The sequence below is a fragment of the Cryptomeria japonica genome, chromosome 1, assembly GCF_030272615.1.
Source record: "Cryptomeria japonica chromosome 1, Sugi_1.0, whole genome shotgun sequence".
Classification (NCBI taxonomy): domain Eukaryota; kingdom Viridiplantae; phylum Streptophyta; class Pinopsida; order Cupressales; family Cupressaceae; genus Cryptomeria; species Cryptomeria japonica.
In genome coordinates, this window is record NC_081405.1 from 500,028,971 (window position 1) to 500,049,779 (window position 20,809).

General features: G+C 36.7%; 1 protein-coding gene across 1 annotated transcript; it reads left to right on the forward strand.

Moving 5' to 3' along the window:
• The first annotated feature begins 16,647 nt into the window (after positions 1-16,647).
• On the forward strand, positions 16,648-19,364 carry LOC131073523 (pentatricopeptide repeat-containing protein At2g13600). Its single transcript, XM_058009967.2, has one exon. It carries the CDS (start codon positions 16,723-16,725, stop codon positions 19,120-19,122), a length of 2,400 nt encoding a protein of 799 aa, XP_057865950.2. The 5' UTR covers positions 16,648-16,722; the 3' UTR covers positions 19,123-19,364.
• The last annotated feature ends 1,445 nt before the right edge of the window (positions 19,365-20,809 follow it).

Sequence of the window (20,809 nt, forward strand, 5' to 3'; positions counted from 1 at the left end):
AGCATAAGCATATATCCTCATCACGGCATTCCATACATAAAGCATTACATCAAAATTCACATACATCATAAACATCTCAACCTGCATTCATATGTCAGTATCTCACATCATAACTCATCATAAAAACATGCATAAAAGAAACCTCTCATCAAATGCATACATGTCCACATATACATCAAAGCAATAAAATCACAAACATGCATAAACATCCATACATCATCACATGCATATCATCACAAAATAGGATCTCCTCATATATATCATCTCATATATCAGAGTACAATGAAGTCTACAAAAATCGGCTACCAAGAGCCATCCAAGATACAATCCAAAACATAGACAATGATACAACACATGTATGCAAAAATGCTCTCTCAGATGCCGCTCTGGCCAGATGCTGTACCTGCCCCACCCCTACCTGCTCCACCGCTGGTACCGGCACCACCTGATCCATCTCTCCGTGGAGGCCTCATCGAACCCCCACTCCCTCCTGCATCTCCTGATCTATCCTGCCGCAAAGGACCCATCACTCCCCCACTGCTCTGCATCCTCTGTGATCGCTCGGATCTGGCCTGCCGCATCTGTGAGTAACTGAGAGCTTGCTGGCTAATCGGTACCACCTGCTCATATAACCCCCGCCAGTACTCTATCTCCGCCTGTGCTCGCCGTATCTCCCTCATAACCTCTCCTGAAGGCCCCTGTGCACCAGTCCGCACTCTCTCCTGCAGCTCTGCCAATCTCTCCACCGCAGTATCTCTCTCCCACAGCACCACTGTCAGCTCTGACTCACATGCAAATAGCTGCACATCTCTAGCTGCTACCTCCGCCTCTAATCTCTCTACCCGGGTCTGCAAATAACCTATCATATGCTCCCACAGATCCCCTGCACCACACTCCCCTATATCCATGGCTGCTGCACCTGTATCACCCCCTCCACTAGGTCCCTCCCCTGCACCACACTCCCCTGCACCACCCTCTCCTGCACCTGTATCCATCGGGATCTCTCTCTCCATCCCCCTCCCACTCAGCTGCACTCCTCCCTGCATCAATGGTCCCTGTGATATCTGCAGAGGTAGTCCACCTCTCCCTCTCCGCTGCCTCGGCATCCCCAAACCTCCTCCACCTCCACCTCCACCTCCTCCTCCTCCACCTCCTCCTCCTCCTCCTCCTCCTCCTCCTCCATCCCCTCCTCCTCGCCCTCCTCTCCATCCCCGTCCCCTCTCATCCTCAAATGCTGGGATCGGCTCCGCTGGATCTGATATCCGTCGGATCGGGTGCGCCGCCCGATACTGGGTATACTCTGCTGTAACCCCTGCATCAACGACCCTCGGTCGTAGATCCCATGACCTCGCCTGTAATGTCCGGAACTCTGCCAATGCCTGATCATACGGTAGCACTGGACCCCATGCATACCACTCTCGAATCACTCGAGCATACTCTCCCGATCCGCTCGGCAGACCCTACTGCCGTCCAAACTGCCTCATAACCCGTCCTGGCACCTGTCTCTCTACGTGATAAGAGGTCCTCCCAATGAGGAATCGGGTCATGAAGACATAAGGTAGTGCCTCCGCATCATCCTCCCATGGCTCACACTCCAAGTATGGCCGCCAGATCACTGCATCTAGGTCATCTAATGCTCGCCTCCACCACTCTAGCTTCCCCAAGTGGGGCTGGCTCATCATACCACTATACATGAACATATAGGGCTGGTCTACGGCTCGGAATCTCAGACTCACTGGTCGAGTTACTGGTAGATGCTCCCATGCCCACACATGCAGCAGCGTCATGCCTACTGCAAGCGAACCTCTCCCCCGGTACACTACCTCGTGCAGCTCCTGGTACATGTGCGCTAGCACGCACGGCCCCCAGGCATATCGGGTCCCCTCTGTCACCATCATCTCTATCACCTGTCCCCATCCGACCGCCAATCCATGTGACCGCCTGTCTGGACACAGAAGCCCTCCCACGATCCCTGACAATACTGCTGGAAGGGGCTCCTATAGTGCCGCTATATCCTCCCAGGCAATCGACCCATCATCAATGAATACGTCCTCATCAAAAATCCTCTGGCAAGACACTGTCCCCCAGGATCGATCATACGTCACCAGCTGCCCTCGAATCGGAATCCGAAGAATACGCCACACGTCCTCCAAAGTCACCGTCATCTCGCCCTGAGCCAGATGGAACGTGCATGTCTCACTGTGCCATCGCTCTGCTAAAGCTGTAATCAGGCCATGATTCATCCGAATCACGGGCATATGCATCACCTCATAGAGCCCAGTAGCCGCAATACAATCTATCTCGATCTGAGTCAAACGATCTCGCAACCCCTGTGTCGCGGGGTGGCGCTCGCGTAACTGCAACACGCGTAGATCCTCCTGCACATAGACATTCATCCAACCACCATCAGTTGTTTTGTTATCAAACTTTCTTAAGTTTAAACCTAGACTATCATCAGATACTTTGATCAAGTATCTTCGGGTCTCAACAGGTAAGCAATCATGGCCGCCTAGACTTCAACAGGCATTTCTCCTAACAAATGACCTAAGTCTCATCGGGCTGCTATGGTTCAAAACAACTCCCACTTCACCTCACCATCCATCAATCGTTAGGCATCCAGAGTTTTATTTTGTCCGAAACTGGGGCATCTTGTATCCTAAAGCAAAAGCGCTATTTAACCTACAAAAGCGCTCCTTCTGAACAATAGCGCTACAACAACAACAATAGCGCTCAAAAAGCCCTACAACAGCGCTACCAAAATAAAAGCGCTCAAACAGCTACGCAATAGCGCTATTCCTGTCAATAGCGCTCAATTAACCACACCATAGCGCCCATTAATCAAAAGCGCTAAATCCGCTATGCCATAGCGCTATTAAACGACAATAGCGCTCAATTAACTATACCGTAGCGCTAATTTATCAAAAGCGCTCAAACTTGCCTACAAAAGCGTTAAATACATTCAAAAGCGCTAAAACTAGCCTACAAAAGCGCTATTGCGGCACAATAGCGCTAATTCATGGAGCAAAAGCGCTAAAAACCTAGTTCCAGCGCTCTTGCTCCGACTTGACTTGGACTCAGCTAAAAACATACAAAAAATGCATAAAAAGTGAGTTTTCGAATTTGCGTACCGCTGGTCCATAGTCGGCTGGGCGCTGGTACCGGCGGACTCGCTCAAATCGGTGCTCGGTGATCGGAAACGGCATCGTAGCTCCTCCTTGCTCCTCCAAATGTCACTGTCAGAGCTATAGTTTTCAACTGGTCGCGGTCACAAATGATCCTATTTTCACCCCTTTCACTCCATTTATACCCCCCGCCGTCACCGTAACTTCGCCCCGCTCATCGCCATGGTCCCCGTGAACTTCCCGAGCCCCCCATTTCTCCATGTTTCCCCCGATTTCTTCTATTTTTAACCAGTATCCCTAACTTCTTCTCTTCTATCACCCTGCCAATTTTCATTCTTTTTCAAGAGACCGCCCGATTTTTCAAAATTTTTCGGCCCATCTCTCGAGGGGGCATACCACCCATTAAATTTACATTTTATGGGGCATTTCTTCACACCAATTTTTCTTTCTTTGAAACGATGCGATAAACTGCACCGTCTCAAAAAGGGGCAAATGTAGTCACATAAATCTGTCCATTTTAATTAAATGAATATTTCGTATTTATTTGATTAAAAATCCACTAGCCATCAATTAATTAAATTAATATTTAATTAATTCATCCCCAAACATTCTTCTATTAATTAAATAAATTATTCAATTTATTTTAATTAATTCATTAAATCCAATTCAAATCAATTAAATAAATAAAATCTATTTATTTAATTAAATCCCCCTTTTCCTCTTTTAAATAAATTAAATAAAACATTTATTTAAATCATTATCCCCACCCCACTTGCATTTTCCTACAAATGCAACTTGCACACATTTTGAAATAAATGAATTTTTATTTTAATAAAATCCTATTTTCCCTCACCCACCAAATCCACTTGCAAAATCTAATCCCCTTCTAGATTCTTCTAACCCCTTCCTAATTAGCCTAATCCATCCCCTAATTATTGTCACATTCCTAAGCAAAATGGAGTCACTTCTCAAATGGCCCAAAGTCTTGGATAACCATTGAAGGTTTTCAACCTTCAACCACCAAAAACCCCAAAGTCTTTGAAAACCATTAAAGGCTTCCAACTTTCAACCACTTAATCCACAAAGTCTCCAATAACCATTAATGGTTAATTCAACTCTCCCACATGGTTAAAACATTTGTTTTGACTCAACCTCTACCCAACCCAAGGGTCTCATCAAGCCTTCAATGCTTTGACCATGATTATCTCTTAATCATTTGCACAAAGGTTTATCCTTGGATTAACTCCTAATGCAGTGGGTAATACTAATTTAGGCTTGACCTTTAGCCTTTAGATAACCATGAGGTCTTTTCAAGCCTTTAATGCCTCCAACCTCTTCTCTCAACCCAATCTTATGTTGACACTTGTCACTATTTTATTGGTGCCAATTGTGCACATGGATCCCCAACTTTCAAGCTTGACCCTTGATTAAACCTTTCAATCCTGGCCATCCATTGCTCCATTTTTCCTATAAATAGAGCCCATTCCTTCATAATCCAGATCCTGAAAACTTGTATGCATTTAGACTATAGCCATTTTAGAGAGCATTTAGCAATAGCATAACTAAATATTGTCTTTTTGGTTAAAACACATCATTTTAGCATTAAAATAGCTTTTCATTTCATATTTAGAGCTATTCTATAAATCTCAATCCTCCATAAGCATCCATAGTGCAAAAAGCTGCTGAGAGCTACACTATTTTGGAACTTGGAGAGGAGAGGAACAAGGGAGAAGGAACTAGGAGTATGTTAGGAGGTATTTGGAGATGCCTCATCATGTTTGCTTTGATAGTTAAATATGCTTGCATGCTTTTAGTCTCTCTTTTGGTATGCCTTTTTAGATTAGTTTTCGATTGACTAACACTAATGGTTTGTGTGTTTTGTGTTGTTTGATCAAGAACTAATCTTGTGCCATTTAGGAGGGCATCACAATGCCATGTAAGATTTGGATGGGACAATCCATGTGAATATCAAGGGTCTCCATGATTAGCACCAACAAAAGAAGGAGAAAATAGAGAAAAGGAGGAGATTATGATAGCTCTAGGATTTTGTTAACATGCAGCTTGCCCACATTACAAGGTTCATAAATGATGCATATACTTTACAAGATAACCTACAAATCTTGACATCTTTGACCAAAGTAGAGACAAAACTTCTCAACCTCCACATTCACACTAACCAGTTGCAGACAATAAAGAAACAATAGGATGATTATTTTTAAACATTGGAGGTCATCTACCAATACATATTCCCATAGAAGAAGTCTAGTCAACTTGAGGACAAGTCAAGGGTTTTTCTGAGGGACGATGCTAAATGAAAAATAGGCTATAATCATTGGTCCATAAAGATAAGGATGTAATCCAACAATAGTAATTTTGAAATAGGTTATAAATCTATTATCAAAGGGTTGTGACCCTAAAGGGAGATATAAGTATAAGATAGAATAGATAGTCATTAGGTGACTAATACTAGTGAACCAAGACTAAGTCAATAGATATGAGATATAATTGATAAAGGAGATATAAGGAATGCATATGGCATACTTAGATATTAATATAAAGATCCTACCTTGTTTCTTTAATATTGTGTATGGTATTTCTTTCAATTAAGTAGATAAGTTAGATCTAAAAATCATCTAACTACCTTAATAGGGCCATCTTCAGGGTAAAAGACTACAACTAGTAGAATCCCTTGGGAATAGAAATCCAATATGTCTCCTTTGCACTTCTTGCTAATGCTAGGGTTTGAGTCTTCCTATTAAGGAATCACATAGGATGAGTCCAAACATGAGTGTGGAATTAATCATAAAAATAGAGGAATTATTAAAGACAAATCTTATTTAGGAAAGGAATACACCTCATATTATTCTTATTATGCTCTCACTAAAGAAGAGAGGTGGAGAATGTATATAGATTTCCATGATACTAAAAATATTTTCATCAAATATAGGTTTCCATTTCCATTCAAGGATAGCCTAATGGATTATTTGAGTGAATCATGCTACTTTTTCAAGATTGATATCAATAATGGGGATTATTCTATTATAATTGTGATGGAGATGGATGTAAGATAAATTTTAGAATGAAGGATGAATTATATGAATGGACAGTAATTCCCTTTGTATTGACCAATGTACTAAGTATATTTATGAGGACAATGAATGAACTCTTGAAACCCTTCTTAGGTAAGTTTGTTGTTGTCTATTTGGATGATATTTTAGCATTTAGAAAGAATACATAAGAGAATCTTAAAAACTTTTAGTACATTTAAGTATAGTCAAGAAAGGAGAAGTTGTGTATAAACTTGTAGAAGTATAGCTCTATAAAAAAAGGGGATAAAGTACTTGGAATTTATGTTATCTCAAGGTGGATGATACATGAATTTTGAGAAGGTTTGGGTAATTTTTGAGTGGGTGGTATGATAGAATGTTATAGGTTTTAGAATTTTCCATGGTTTGACAAGATTCTATTAAAAGTTTGATAACAATTTTAGTAATATATATGTACACTATTAACACAATTAATTTAAAAGGAAAATTTGATTGGACCTAGGTGGGTGAACCTTCACAACACCTAAATATTTAAAGATACTACTGATTCATATTCTAATTAAGAAGATGGATCTCAATGGATTTTAACCATCGCTTTCACATTTAACCCTAAATTGACTCTATTCATGGTTATCATACATCCATCAACATAATTGAGAACAAGTTCTACACTAAGATAAACCTAAAAAAATAAAATTAAAAGTAGTTGGTTATAGTGAAGCATTTATGATACAGATTTGGGCTTATTGGATGGATTAGTGCCTAAATATGAGGGCAGAGGAGTCAATTTTTAGAGAATTCCATAATTATGAAATAAATTTAACTCTAATCACTAAATCCTAGACCTTAATGTATTATGTATGAATGTCTGATTGAAATACACTCTAGATTCTACTTAATGATCACTATAACATTCCCAATTTCAAAGAAACATGTTCATAGAATTTAATTCTTTCCTAAAATGAAATGTAGAAAAAAGTTACACATTCACAATTAAACTACAAAGACAAATTAAAATACCCTTGATTTATTGATCTATTTGAAAATTGAGAACACGATAGGAGACAATCTCAATGTACTTTTATTAATTTATCAAAATGGTTGACATTATTCATAAACATAGAATTTCCACAACTATCTCTTGTATTACTCTAAGACTTTACAAGACATAATCTACCTTACCAAAATATTATCTTAGAACCCATACAAATGATCTTGAATTCCACTTATAGAAAAAAAAAAAAAAAAAAAAAGGGGGAGCAAACAAGCTTTGGATCATTTGTACATGTGTCAAAATTTGATTGAACAATTTTGGAATATGTTGAAGAATCTTTACATTGAAAAAATGGAAATTATTTGCTTGTTGTTGGAGGGAATTTGCTCATTAAACTGCAATGCTTGATGGCGTTGATCTTATCCAACTAATTTTCTAATGTGGATGTTCCTTGAACTAAAAAATGCTAAAAAGAATGATATTGTTGTAACCTTGACACGTGACGATCAAGGCACTGAAATATGACGATTGATAGGTTTTGTATCTCAAAGATATTTAGCTTCATTTGATAATTGTAAGGTACCCATGATCTATTGATCTATCAAGGTCCTTATGTAGATAACTAAAATGTGATTGAGGATGCAATCATTCCCTCCCATGTTGTACCTACTTAATCTTCAATAACATAATATTTTGAGAAGAATCAACATTGTTGTCAGTCCTTGAAAGTCGAAGTGCTAAGGTGAGGTCTAGGTAAGGATGAAATTGTAAGAGCGAACAATTTAAAACTTTATAATATGCGGCCATTTGTAGCTTATTACCATCATCAATTTTTGAAATAATTGAAGGCACACTCATTTCAAAATCTTCCTTCCATTTTTTTATACTCTTCACTTCTCCTTGTTTATTGAGTAGGTCAAGGATTGACCAGTGTTGAAGTGCATGGAAGAAATCCATGTTACTATTGATTTCTTTCTCTTTTACTTCTATGAATCCGACCTCTTCAATTAACATTTTTACCATTTTTCCAGTTGGCATTCTAACATATGTTGGGTGGCTATGCCTAAGTTATTAACAATATGAACCTATAGCCATCATATGCCATGCATAAGTTTAAGTATAGGCAACAAGGTCTTACATTGTTGCATGCCTTAATGCATGGATTGATAACAACTATTCACATCATTTAATTTGTTTACAATTTTCTTTAGCAAATGCATGGGTGTACATTTCATAACATCTAAGGCTTTATCTTTATTCATTGTCCTAGCCTCAATTAGTAATTGATCTACCTTTTCGAACCTTCCTACATATTCTTCCAATTTGTCTTTACGTTTGTTTAGCTTAGAAGAAAAAGAAACATTTTCTTCAGCAACTAGGGGATGGTACATGACCATTGTATTTGAAGGAATTGGAGATAATTCATTGATGCAAAATGTTCTTTAGTCTCACATTCTCCATGTACAATTTGTTGTAGGCTTCATTCATCTCAATATTTCCCTTATTCTTGACTTCCAATTCTTTTTGTTGTCTTTCGACTACATCCCTAGCAAACATGGTTGAATGCATAGTAATGGTAGCAGATTCAACAATAGTGGTGTCCTTCAATGTTTTTATAACAACATTATCCCTTGTTTCTTGCACACCTAGCAGCAATGTTGGCTTCTTTGTCCTTGTGGCCTTTACACATTGGGATAGTGCTTTTAGTTATGGGTGGTTCCTTATTCCACTTACACCTCGTTGACTATCAATTTTTTCTGTAAACAATGGATCCCTTTGTTTCCTAGTATGATCTAATGAGAAAACATATTCTAAAATTCAATTTGGAACCAATAACATACCACTTTCTTGTACCATTTTCCTTGCCTCTTCTGGAGTTACAACAATACCATCAAGATTCTTCCCTTAAGAGAAAAAATTTCATCATGCTTTGGTTCCTTTGCTCCCTATTTGCTTGTCTCCTCTTTCTCATTCTACTCTTTCATTTTCATTTTTATCTAGAATCCTTTAAACTTTGGGATTTTAATGAATTCTTTTCTACAAGAAACTAAGAAGATGCAATCACCCTTTCATCATCAAATTGATTAAAAGGAATAGATGTATGAACATCTATCCTATCCTAAGGTACCTACCCTATAATATCATCTCTTAGAGGTGACTTTATAGGTTGATTAACCTCTTGTTATGTAGCCATTTCAAATATTGCTTGAGCATCTTCTTCATTTTCTCCCACTTCTTTAGTAATCTCATAAGGCACAACAAGAGGTTGGAATCCGGTCCTCTATCTCTTTTGGGGAGGTTCTTGGGTTGGTTGATCATCAGGTTCAACAATTTTGATACCTTTGGCCTTCAACTCCTCTAACCTAGGAGGCACATACTTTGGCCTTTCATCTGCTACATGCCTCTTCTCTTTTGTTGCAATACTTCTCCCATATATTTGTTCAAAATTTCTCAGCATAAGCTCTATTCTTTTAGCTTCATTTTTTTCTTCAATTTAGAAGCCTAGAAAAATTGGGCCTCATTTCTTTCTCTCCAACTCAATTCTCAAAAGTATTCCCCATTTCCTCCTTCTTTGTATCAATTCTAATACATTGGGGCAACTTCTTATTACATCTTCCTCATAATAGACCTCATGAAAGTAAGGGACTCTATTCACATGTTCATCTCTTAGCCAAGTAATAAACCCGTTAGGATAAAATTTCCTTAATCTTCCACACTTCAAATTGTATATGTTTTTCAAGTGATCCTGTACTTTTTCCAATGATCATGATCCAATTGAAAAATCATAATATCTTGAGCAATGGGGCATGTGGGCACCCTTCCCCATTCCTTCCATCATCTCTTTCTCCATCCACATTAGTTGCCACATGAATTCTAAAAATGCTAGCTTAGACACACAATTATTAGAAATATATGTGGTGATTGGGGATACCCAAACACTCTAATGATACTGTAACTAGAAAATAGAAACCAATCCCCAAAATTGTACTCAATGTCTAAATCATGCCTTTCTGCTTTTGGCCTTGGTGGTTGTATAATCTTCAATGGTAGTCTCTCAAAAATGAAACCACACTAGTTTGTCACCTTTGTCATGAAACATTCATGAAATGTTACATAATCAATACTTACATATCTACTATCCAATACATATTTCCACCATTACACAGGTAATGGCTTTCCATCATCATCAACAAAATTCATCTTCATCTTCTCACTCCATTTTTTCGTATTATGGTGTAGTATCATATAGCACAAAAGAGAGTAATGCTTAAAGAATATAACTCTATTGTTTTTCATTATCTTCTTCAATCCTTCATGAAGTTCCCTCTGAATAGAAGAAGAAAAGTCATACTCAATGTTGACATGTGGATTTTGTATTCTCATAGCCATCATCATTAAGTTGATTGGCATTCTGTCTTGTGCATCTATCCCTATAATCTAGCATAAGGCAAAATATTGTATAATAAAGTATCCTTCAAAGGCCACGAGCTCAAAAGGCTCCTTCTCTAAGTCAAATATTAGTGCCCTCTTGTTGTTCCACCCCTTTTTTTTGTATTGAGGCACTTCATCTGTCTTGAGGGTTTTCTTATGCAATTCACAATATTTCTTAAACTTCCCCAAATCAGCCTTTTGTTGGATCTTGCTTATTGAGATCAAAACATTCAATAATGGTCGTCCTATTTATATCTACCAAGATTGAACCATCACCTTTTTCTAATGGTTATTAGTTATTTGGTCTTACTTTCTTCCTATAACCTGGAGTAAATCTAGCTCAACAAACACATTTGGGACAATTAATCTAGCTTGGTCAAAAAACTAAGGGTTTGACAATAGAATGGGCATGTTCCTATTTCTATAAAAGTAAGAGAATAAATCCCACCCCGAAATAGGAATGTTGACATGTCTATGCTTAGCCTAGTTTTCCTTAAAATCTTTTTTGGCCCCCAACTCCAAGCCCGAGTCAAGTAGGATACCCAATATATCCTATAGAATGACCTTTTCTTTTCTTTTTCTCTAGTGGCCTCACCCTTACTTGTTGTGGGTTAACTCTTCTTGCATGAGGATTCACCTCTTTTAGGCATTGCAACCAATTGCATGCAATTGAAGCTAACTAGGGTTTTATTTTCATTCTACCCCAACAATTATAAAACAAAACACTAGCAACAAGATTGAAAATTTAAACTTGTACACCTCAGAGAAGATTAGAATGAATTACTAGTTTGAGCACCTTTTGAAAACCCTAGCTAGCTGCTTGAATTTCTCAAATGAAAAATGAATAATAAGCCATACATTTGTGAATTTATTTCCCTTGAACTACACTTCATGACAATCATGTTGTAATAAATTTTAATCATGAGAATGCTTTGAATTTGATAATCATGTTCAATTTTAAATCTGGATCGTTCATGTTGAATTGGGAGATGGATGAGATTGCTCACCTTTTGTTTGACCTCATGAGATAGCATTATTTTTTCATCACGACAATCTTCACTTTTATTTCCTCCACAAACAAGCCCATGTCACATGTTTCCTTATCCTAATGTCCCGTGACCTATCCTTTTGCCTAGTCATCACCCTTGTGGGAGTGGAACGTGTCTATTTTGGCTCCAAAACCTTCAATTTGTACAGTGTGTTGTTGACAACTTAAAAAATTGGTGGCCATTCTTTTCAAAATCAACAGTATATAACGATCAATAACTTGTGTTTTATTGACTCCGTACTATGGTTTTGGAGCCAAAATAGTTGCAGGTGTGGGAGTGTAGGGTGAGACTATCCTTTGCTTTTCATCTATCCCACCATGCGCTTTGTCACCCTGCAGGCTCATAGTCTCTATTTCAAAGCCACTAACGACCATGCTGGGTAACACGATAACTAATTATTACCTCATCACCCCATGGTCAAACATTCAATGCTATCAATAGCCACATGGGGGCATGGGGTACCATTTAATGGTCTATCTTTTTAAACTTAAAATGCCACCCAACGATCCCATGAGGACTCAAGAAGGTTAAGGGTCACCCCTATAGGGGCACAGGGTGACCATCACTTAAGACCTTTTAAAAAGAATGTGGAGACCTTTTGCCTACTAGGATATTGAAAGGTTTAAGGGGTCATTGTAAATAAACATGAAGATTTTTACCCCAGCACTTAGACCTTAAATAAATCATGGAAATCGGCTAGGGAATAAAAGGTCTAACGAATGGGGTTGGTAGACAAATTAATAAATACAATTGAGTCATGACCTAATTGAAGGTTTAACCAGTTGAATAGGTCAATGAGGAATTATAACATTGCAACACAAAAGACAAGGGTTTAAGGTTTTAAATTTAAGCAAATTTTTAATATGCCCTATTAACCTTTTGGGATCAATTTTAGGGTAACTCTAGGACACAAAAACCATGAAAATTGGACACTCCCAATAGAATATAGGATTACATATTATCTATTATTGATTTAATAGAAACCTTGGGAGGAACTCTAATTGATTTCATCCTTTGAGTTGTAATGGAAATAGCGGTGCAATTATTCCATCTTTGTAGTTACTAGTAAGTTTTAAACATGGTGCATTTCATTCCTTGTTAAAATTTGGTGATACTTGTAGGAATTTTTATATGTTCTTCAAGGAAATAGTAAGGTTACATGGGTTGTTGCAAATTAACCTTGCCTTAGTTCTTGACCCACTTTTGGCAAACATTGTGAGGAATATTGGGCACATCACTAATCTATAGTCTTGTATACCATCCATAAATACATTTTGTTTATATGAGTATGGGTAATATTGTAAGAAGTTTAGAGGGAAATGGACTAGTGTAGTGGGATAGTTTGATGGTGCAAGCTAAATTTATGGTCAACAAATTACTATGAGAAAGATACCTTTCTAAAAAATTTAAGAGACATATCCAATAAAATGCTATTTTTTTAAATGTTCTTCATGGAGACATATTAGGAAAAATGAAAAATAAATTAAATAACACATTAAGGATGGATATGCACAAGTAAATATAAAGTCTAATGCAACTACAGATAGCTATTAAACAGAAAATACTTACTTTGAGCGTGAGAGTTAGTCATGGAAAATTGAAGGGAAGAAATATTCTCAAGAGGAAAATATTACAAGTTGAAGACAAAATACTTACTTTGAGCATGAGAGTTAGTCATGGAAAATTGAAGGGAAGAAAGATTCTCAAGAGGAAAATATTACAAGTTGAAGAAATTTATATGCATTGACACCCATCATAGGAATAATAGGTGCCTTCACTTTTCAAATACATATAGTTATCCCTTGTCAAGTGTGTAAATGCATATAAAAAATAAAATGATTATATTGAAGGAGAGTTATTCATGACATTCAAATAAAGAATGATTCACAAGAGGAAGTTGAAGCCAAAAAGGAATGGCCCTTACAAAGTGATCCATAATATTTCTATGAATGCTTATGAGATTGAATTACCAATACTTTTAGATGTCTCATTAGTATTCAATTTGGGTAATTTACATGAATTTCACAACGCTCAAGATGTAGAGAAGAATATAACATCATTGTATTGACTAAATGGGAGACAACAATCCCTTGAGAGGGTAAGGGATGAGATAGAATAGATTTGAGTGAGTGCCTAATAAAAATTTAAAGGAGTGCAAGGATTATTTGTTCTAATATAAGGAAGGGTACCGAAGGATGATACATTATTTTTTGAAGATGAAGTGGGTTGGTTGGGATGACTACCACACCCTCCCTCATTTCATTAATTTGAGTAACTTGCTCAACAAATATTGTGGGATATTTGATGCAAGGGTATTTTAGTAGCTGGGAAATATCTTTTTAAAATTTTACATGTTTTTAATAAGATTCTCATTATTACACTCATACTGCATAATATTAAGTACTCACTACAAAAACATATTTTGTGTCTGGTCATGTTTTAACACATTTAAAGTCAAACTAAAGATCTTACTATGTGGAAACACAATTTATTTATGGAATGCTACAATTCATTTCCAAAGCACTATAAGACATAGTCCAAGGTCATCATATTTTGATTCTACATTGGTATATGTGATTTCCCAAAACTAGCTACTAGTTAGTAATGAAACTTGTAAAGAATACATGTTGAAGCACATGAGAAATGTATAAGCTCCACAATATTATAATTCATCTTCTAGATTAGAGGATGTTCATGATTAGAATTGCATCGGGTTTTAATGCATATATCTTATTGCACACCATCTAGATAGTGCCACTCTAGCCTTCTACATGTTTTATGTGCATAAAGCAATATGCCAACTTATGGTTGACATGCTTCATCCTAATTTATTACACACATTATAAAAATATAATTATTCATTTGGAGAAAATAATGAGAGCATGGAGGAGGAAAATTTGATCAAAGTGTTTTAGACTCTCAATTGTTGTAATGGTCATATGACTTGTGGGCATATAATATGATCACAAACATTCTCACAACTAAAGTTTGTAGTGACTTGTTGTGTCATAGTATGACTTCTGGCGAGTATACTATTTTTTAAGTTTTTGTAATGACTTTTCATGTTAGTGCATTTGATAATAATATGATTTTTGTCATTCCACATATTTTCTAAATCTACTTTTATTGTGTATTTTTGTCAACATTTTTCCTTTCTATAGTTGAGTTATACAAATAGATTGTTATTAATTGGACCATTTATTTTTTGTTGCGTCTCATCTTTACATGATATTTGTTTACATGCACATATTAAATTCTCTTTTCGTGTATTGTTTTTCTCTTTTCCTACAATTCTTTTTCTTATATGTGAATATAACCAATTGTCAAGAGGCATATCCTGTCACTAACATTTCAATGCTTAGATTTGGATATAGTTATATGTTCTTATAGAGACTTATTTCTAGCTCTTATGGACTTTGCATCTATAGAAGGGAGATACACTAGATTGCATCCTCATAGGGTCCATTATATTAAATAGGCCCCATAGTGATATCTTTTGATGTTTGAATATTCATTTTACATGTATTTTTGTGAGTGCCACATACTTTAGATGCGTGATCATTCTAAGATTCAAAGGATCTTTAAAGTGGGGGTAAATTTTAATGGTAAAATTTACATGTATGACATTTTCCATTTTGTTTTATGTCAATTATGAGGATATCATTTTAATAAATGGACACACATGTCCCTATACACTTATAGTTCACCCCCAAACCATATGTTTACACACCCCTATACATTCTTCACCTTATTAACTTGTTTATCAAACCTATGCTTGCACACATGTCCAGACACATGTTATCCTCTATGATTAAGCCTCTTCATTTCATGGGACTAGTTTGCAATCTCAAGGTCATCATCATAGTTGTGGACTTGTCCCATCCAAAGTTTAGAAAAGAAAAGAAATTAAATTTAACTATCTCTGACCTTTACCTATCTTTGCTAAGGTCGACTACACACAATTTTTGGGTGATCTATTACTACATCCTTAATCCAAATGCATCAATGCATCCATTCTAATAATTTCCTAGTCACACAAGAATCAAGTAATACCATTTATATTTGCATACTCTTACCAATGCGCTAAAATAACTCTAGTTGTACACAATTATTCTTAGGAGCATATGCAAGACTACAGATTATGGTTTTCAATAATTCATACATGTTTGGCAAGTTTCTTTAAGAGAGCATGTTCCCTTATGACAAATTGGTAGCCCTACCAATGTATTTATAAAAATCACTAGTCCATAAATATTAGGAAAAATAAAAGAATCTAAGACATATATGGTAATGTGAAGAAAATAAGGTACATGACATGTCCATGACTACAAACTCATCTTTGATCTCTAGATTTGTCCTTGTGTAATTAGAATAAAATATTTTTATTTGGAGGCAATACCAATCTATCATTATTTGCCATTGATTCTAAAACATAAAAGTTTCATTGTACACGTCCATTGATTCTAAAACATAAAAGTTTCATTGTACACGCCATATTCACTACATTCATCAGTTATTAAGCTATAATTATATTGCTAGTTTATTACAAATATTTTGCTCATACTAACTCTTTTCAAGTAACCACATAGAAACCACCTATGGAAGACCAAGAGGCACAACTGAGAAATCCACTTATTTAGAAATCATGTCCACACTAGAAGCCAACTATGTAAGATCAAGAGTAACAACTTAGAATTCCATATTAGATGTCCCTTTGAGATTTGAACTTGGATCTCCACAATAAGAACTCAACTACAAAATTAAATTATAACTAACATAGAATAAATCTGAAAAGAAAAATACAAAAAACAAATAAATAAAAAAATAAAACAAATATAAAACAAAATAAATATATGCTTTCATTTTATCTATTACAAATTAATTATTTTTTATTTAAGAGAAAAAATATTTAAGAATTCAAACCATTACATAAAAGACAAATTTAAAAAATATATATATATTAACATCTACAAATAAAATTTGTTAAGAAAGCGAGTACAGAGATTCTGATGGTGCTTTGAAATAGATCAGATAATGATTCACATTTCTCAGGCTTCAGTTCTGATTATACCAGGTCAATGCCATCCTCCATACATCTCAATCTCTCAACATTATGTAGAAAGGGTTTACTGAAGGAAGCGCTACATATTCTGCTTACCACTCACAATCCCCCTGTACGGTATTCTATATATCTTCAACTATTGCAGATCTGCATTGCCAAGAATGTGCTCTCAGAAGGCAAAAAAATCCACTCTTTAATCACTGAAAGGCAATTTGCATTTGTTACAAGAACAAGTTTTCATAATAAGCTTGTCGATATGTATGGCAAGTGTGGGAGTTTGGTTGATGCTGGTAAAGTTTTTGATGACATGAAAGCGCCAAACAGCGGGTCGTGGAATGCCATCATTGCAGCTTACAGAAGACATGGGTATCCTCACGAAGCATTCAAACTTTTTCACCAAATGCAACGAACAGGTTTTCAGCCTAATTCATTCACCTTTACCAGCATGCTCCCTGCCTGTGCCAAATTAAGAGCTTTAAAACCGGGTTTGGAATTCCATGAAAGTATAATAGAAATGGGATTTTTGTCAGATGTTGTAGTTGCAAGTGCCTTGTTAGACATGTATGGAAAATGTGGAAGCTTGCACAAGGCACGTCAGCTGTTTGAAAAAATTCCTCAAAAAAATGTGGTCTCTTGGAATGCGATGATTGTAGCGTATGTACAAAATGGTCATCTTAACGAGGCTCTGAAGCTTTTCGCAGAAATGCCTGAAAAAAACCCCACCTCATGGAATGCCATGGTTGCAGGCTATGCACGATATGGATTTGTGGAAAAAGCCTTGGAGACATATAAGCTAATGGAATTGGCTCGGGTAAAGCCAAAGCCTACAACCTTTGCCAGCATTCTCCCTTGTTGTGCCAAATTAGGAGCTTTGGATCAGGGTATGGACATCCATAAGAGCATAATTGAAAGTGGTTTTTTGTCGGATGTTGTAGTTGTGAATGCACTGATAGATATGTATGCGAAGTGTGGAAGCATAGAAAAGGCACGTGAACTGTTTGACGAAATGCCTCAAAGAGATGTGATTTCATGGAATGCTTTGATTGCAGGATATACACAAAGTGGCGCTCTTGATCAGGCTTTATCACTTTTTAAAGAAATGCCTCAACGAAATGTTGTCTCATGGAATGTGATGATTGCAGCATATGCACACAATGGGTTTTCTGAAGAGGCTTTGGAAACTTTTAAGCAAATGCAATTGGCAGATGTAAAGCCAGATTCCGTCACTTTTGTTAGCGTCCTCCCACTCTGTAGCAAACTGGAATCATTAGAACAGGGTATGGATATCCATCAAAGAATAATTAAAAATGGATTTTTATCAGTTGTCATCGTTGCAAATTCCCTTATAGACATGTATGCAAAATGCGGAAGTATACACAAGGCGCGTGTACTGTTTGACCAAATGCTTCAAAGAGACGTTGTCTCGTGGAATGCAATGATTGCCGGATATTCACAAAGTGGCGACCTTGACCAGGTTTTAAGGCTTTTCGCAGAAATGCCTCAAAGAAATGTGGTCTCTTGGAATGCAATGATGGCAGGCTATGTACAAAATGGGTTTGTGGAAAAGGCCTTGGAAGCATTTAATCAAATGCGATTGGCAGGTTTAAAGCCGAATTCTGCAACCTTTGCCAGCATCCTCCCGGCTTGTGCTGAAATGGGAGCCCTGGAACATGGTATTGGCATCCATCAAATCATAGTTGAAAGTGGGGTTCTGACAGATGTTGTAGTTGCAAGTGCCCTGCTAGACATGTATGCAAAATGTGGAAGCATACACAAGGCACGTGAACTGTTTGACAAAATGCCTACAAGAAATGTCATATCATGGAATGCTATGATTTCAGGATATGCACATAATGGGTTTTGCAAGGATTCTCTAAAACTCTTTGAACTTATGAAGCACTCTGAAACATACCCTGACCATGTAAGTTTCGCTGGTGTTTTAGTTGCTTGCAGTCATGCGGGTTTAGTGGATGAGGGCTGTAAACACTTCAATGGCATGAGTGATACTTACTGCATTGTGCCTACAATTGATCACTATGTGTGCATTGTTGACCTTCTTGGTCGTGCTGGCTATCTTGAAGAAACTCTGAACTTTGTCATCAAAATTCCAGTTAACCCTGTGGCGGTTGTGTGGATGTGTTTGCTTGGTGCCTGTAGATCACATAAGAATGTGGAGCTAGGATTATTTACAGCAACTCTCCTTTTTGAGATGGATCCTAAAAATGATGCGGCCTATGTTCTTCTATCAAACATCTATGCAGAAGTGGGTAGGTGGAGTGAGGTGCAAAAGGTCAGGAAATTGATGAAAGATAGAGGAATTAAAAAGATACCTGCATCTAGTTGGATTGAAGACCACAAAATGTTACATGCTTTTTGTGTAGGAAATGACTCACACTCGCAGATACAGGAGCTTTAGGCAAAGTAGGTGAAACTCTTGAAAGCTGAAGGCAGTAGGGCTATTTGCCAGGTTCAAGACATCACTCAACATATTGAGTGATGTGGAGCAGGAAAAAGAATATTGTAGTGGTAATTTGGCACATGCATTTGGATTATTAAAACATGCCCCTTTGTTCAACTATTAGATTCCTCAAGTTTGTTTGGGTTAGGGAGAAAACAGAATTATTATATTAATGAGTTTAATCTTATTTTTTATCATCATTCAAAAGCATATATAGGAACTAATATTTTATGGAAAATCAAAATTCTTATTGTTCAGTTAAGAACTAATTTTCATCAACTCTGCTGTAAAAATAGGACATTGGAAAAGGCCAAAAGAAGTTTCAGAAGAAAGAGTATGTACTTTTTGCACTTTAGAAAATGTGAAAACAGAAAAGCATTTCATTTTAGAGTGTGATGCCTTCAAGGACAATTGGGACAAGTATCTTGACAACTGACTCATGGTATAATTTATTAAATAAGCAGACCGTTGAAAAGTTGAAGACGCTCATCATCATCTTGGATATGAAAAATATTGAATTGCTGAAATCGATTTAATCAAACAGACTGTCCCATAGACTATGTTTAACCTTACGAACATTAAAATTTTCTTCCTCTATTAGAACCCTCGAAGCTTTTGAATATTAGAACCCTCGAAGCTTTGAGTATTCGTGCTGACTGTTGCACGGAGATTGTTGGAAGTCAAATTCTTATCAGAAAAGTGAACAGGCTCCATCATTTCAAAACAGGATAATGCCTTGCAGAGATCATTGATCATGTTCAGTAAAGCAATCTGTAAACATAGGCTTGCACTATTCAAGGTGCACTGTGCGATAGCTGAAGTAATAAAGTAGTGATCAGGTTTTTTTTCTGGTTCTAAAAAGTATTTTTTCACAAGTCTCAATAGATCTAGATAGTGCTGTGGCTTCATAAAATCAGATGTATATTATACAGCGCGCTGCTCACTGCCTATATTTTTAAAGTCCTGTTTTATGAAACTATGGAGGTGGCATGACATTGAATAACTTTTCGGGATGCCTGCACATCTCTGAATGAACAGCTGGAGGATGGGAAAAAGCAGAAGGAAAAGAACGTTTGAAAGAATAGAAAGATGCTTGGCTAGCATGAAATGTCAGAGATAAATGAGCACCATCACATGCTAAGCATATCTACCATTAGAAAGAGCCACCGCCCCAAGGTAATCTCAGGAAACCAACAAAGTAAAACAACTAACTTGATGAACACGCTTTATAACAAGTACTCAAACAAACTAGCTGGCATTGCATAGGCGATCACTTCCTCCATCATCCAATTTGCATTACATAAACCTTTGATGCAACAAGTTCAAATTCTCATGTCTAAATCTCTAAATAACAAATATGATTCCTTAAAATATAACGAGATAGATAACACCCATTCAAGAAGTAAACATACATTTTAGTAATGACGTTGGTATATTAAATAATATCAAAGATAAAACGTTTATATTAATTAATATATTAAGTAATTTTTTTTTCAAATATGTTAAAAGTATATTTTAATATAGATATAATTATACTAGTCTTATAAATACTTAATTCTTAATGAATATAATGCTCCATGTAATGTCCCCATTTTTCCACTAGACTCTTTGGTTCATAGATTCACCTGTCATCCGTCTTCACGGT

Excerpts from the sequence above, each read along its gene's own strand:
- LOC131073523 (XM_058009967.2), top strand. The coding sequence starts at position 16,723 with ATGCCATCCTCCATACATCTCAATCTCTCAACATTATGTAGAAAGGGT.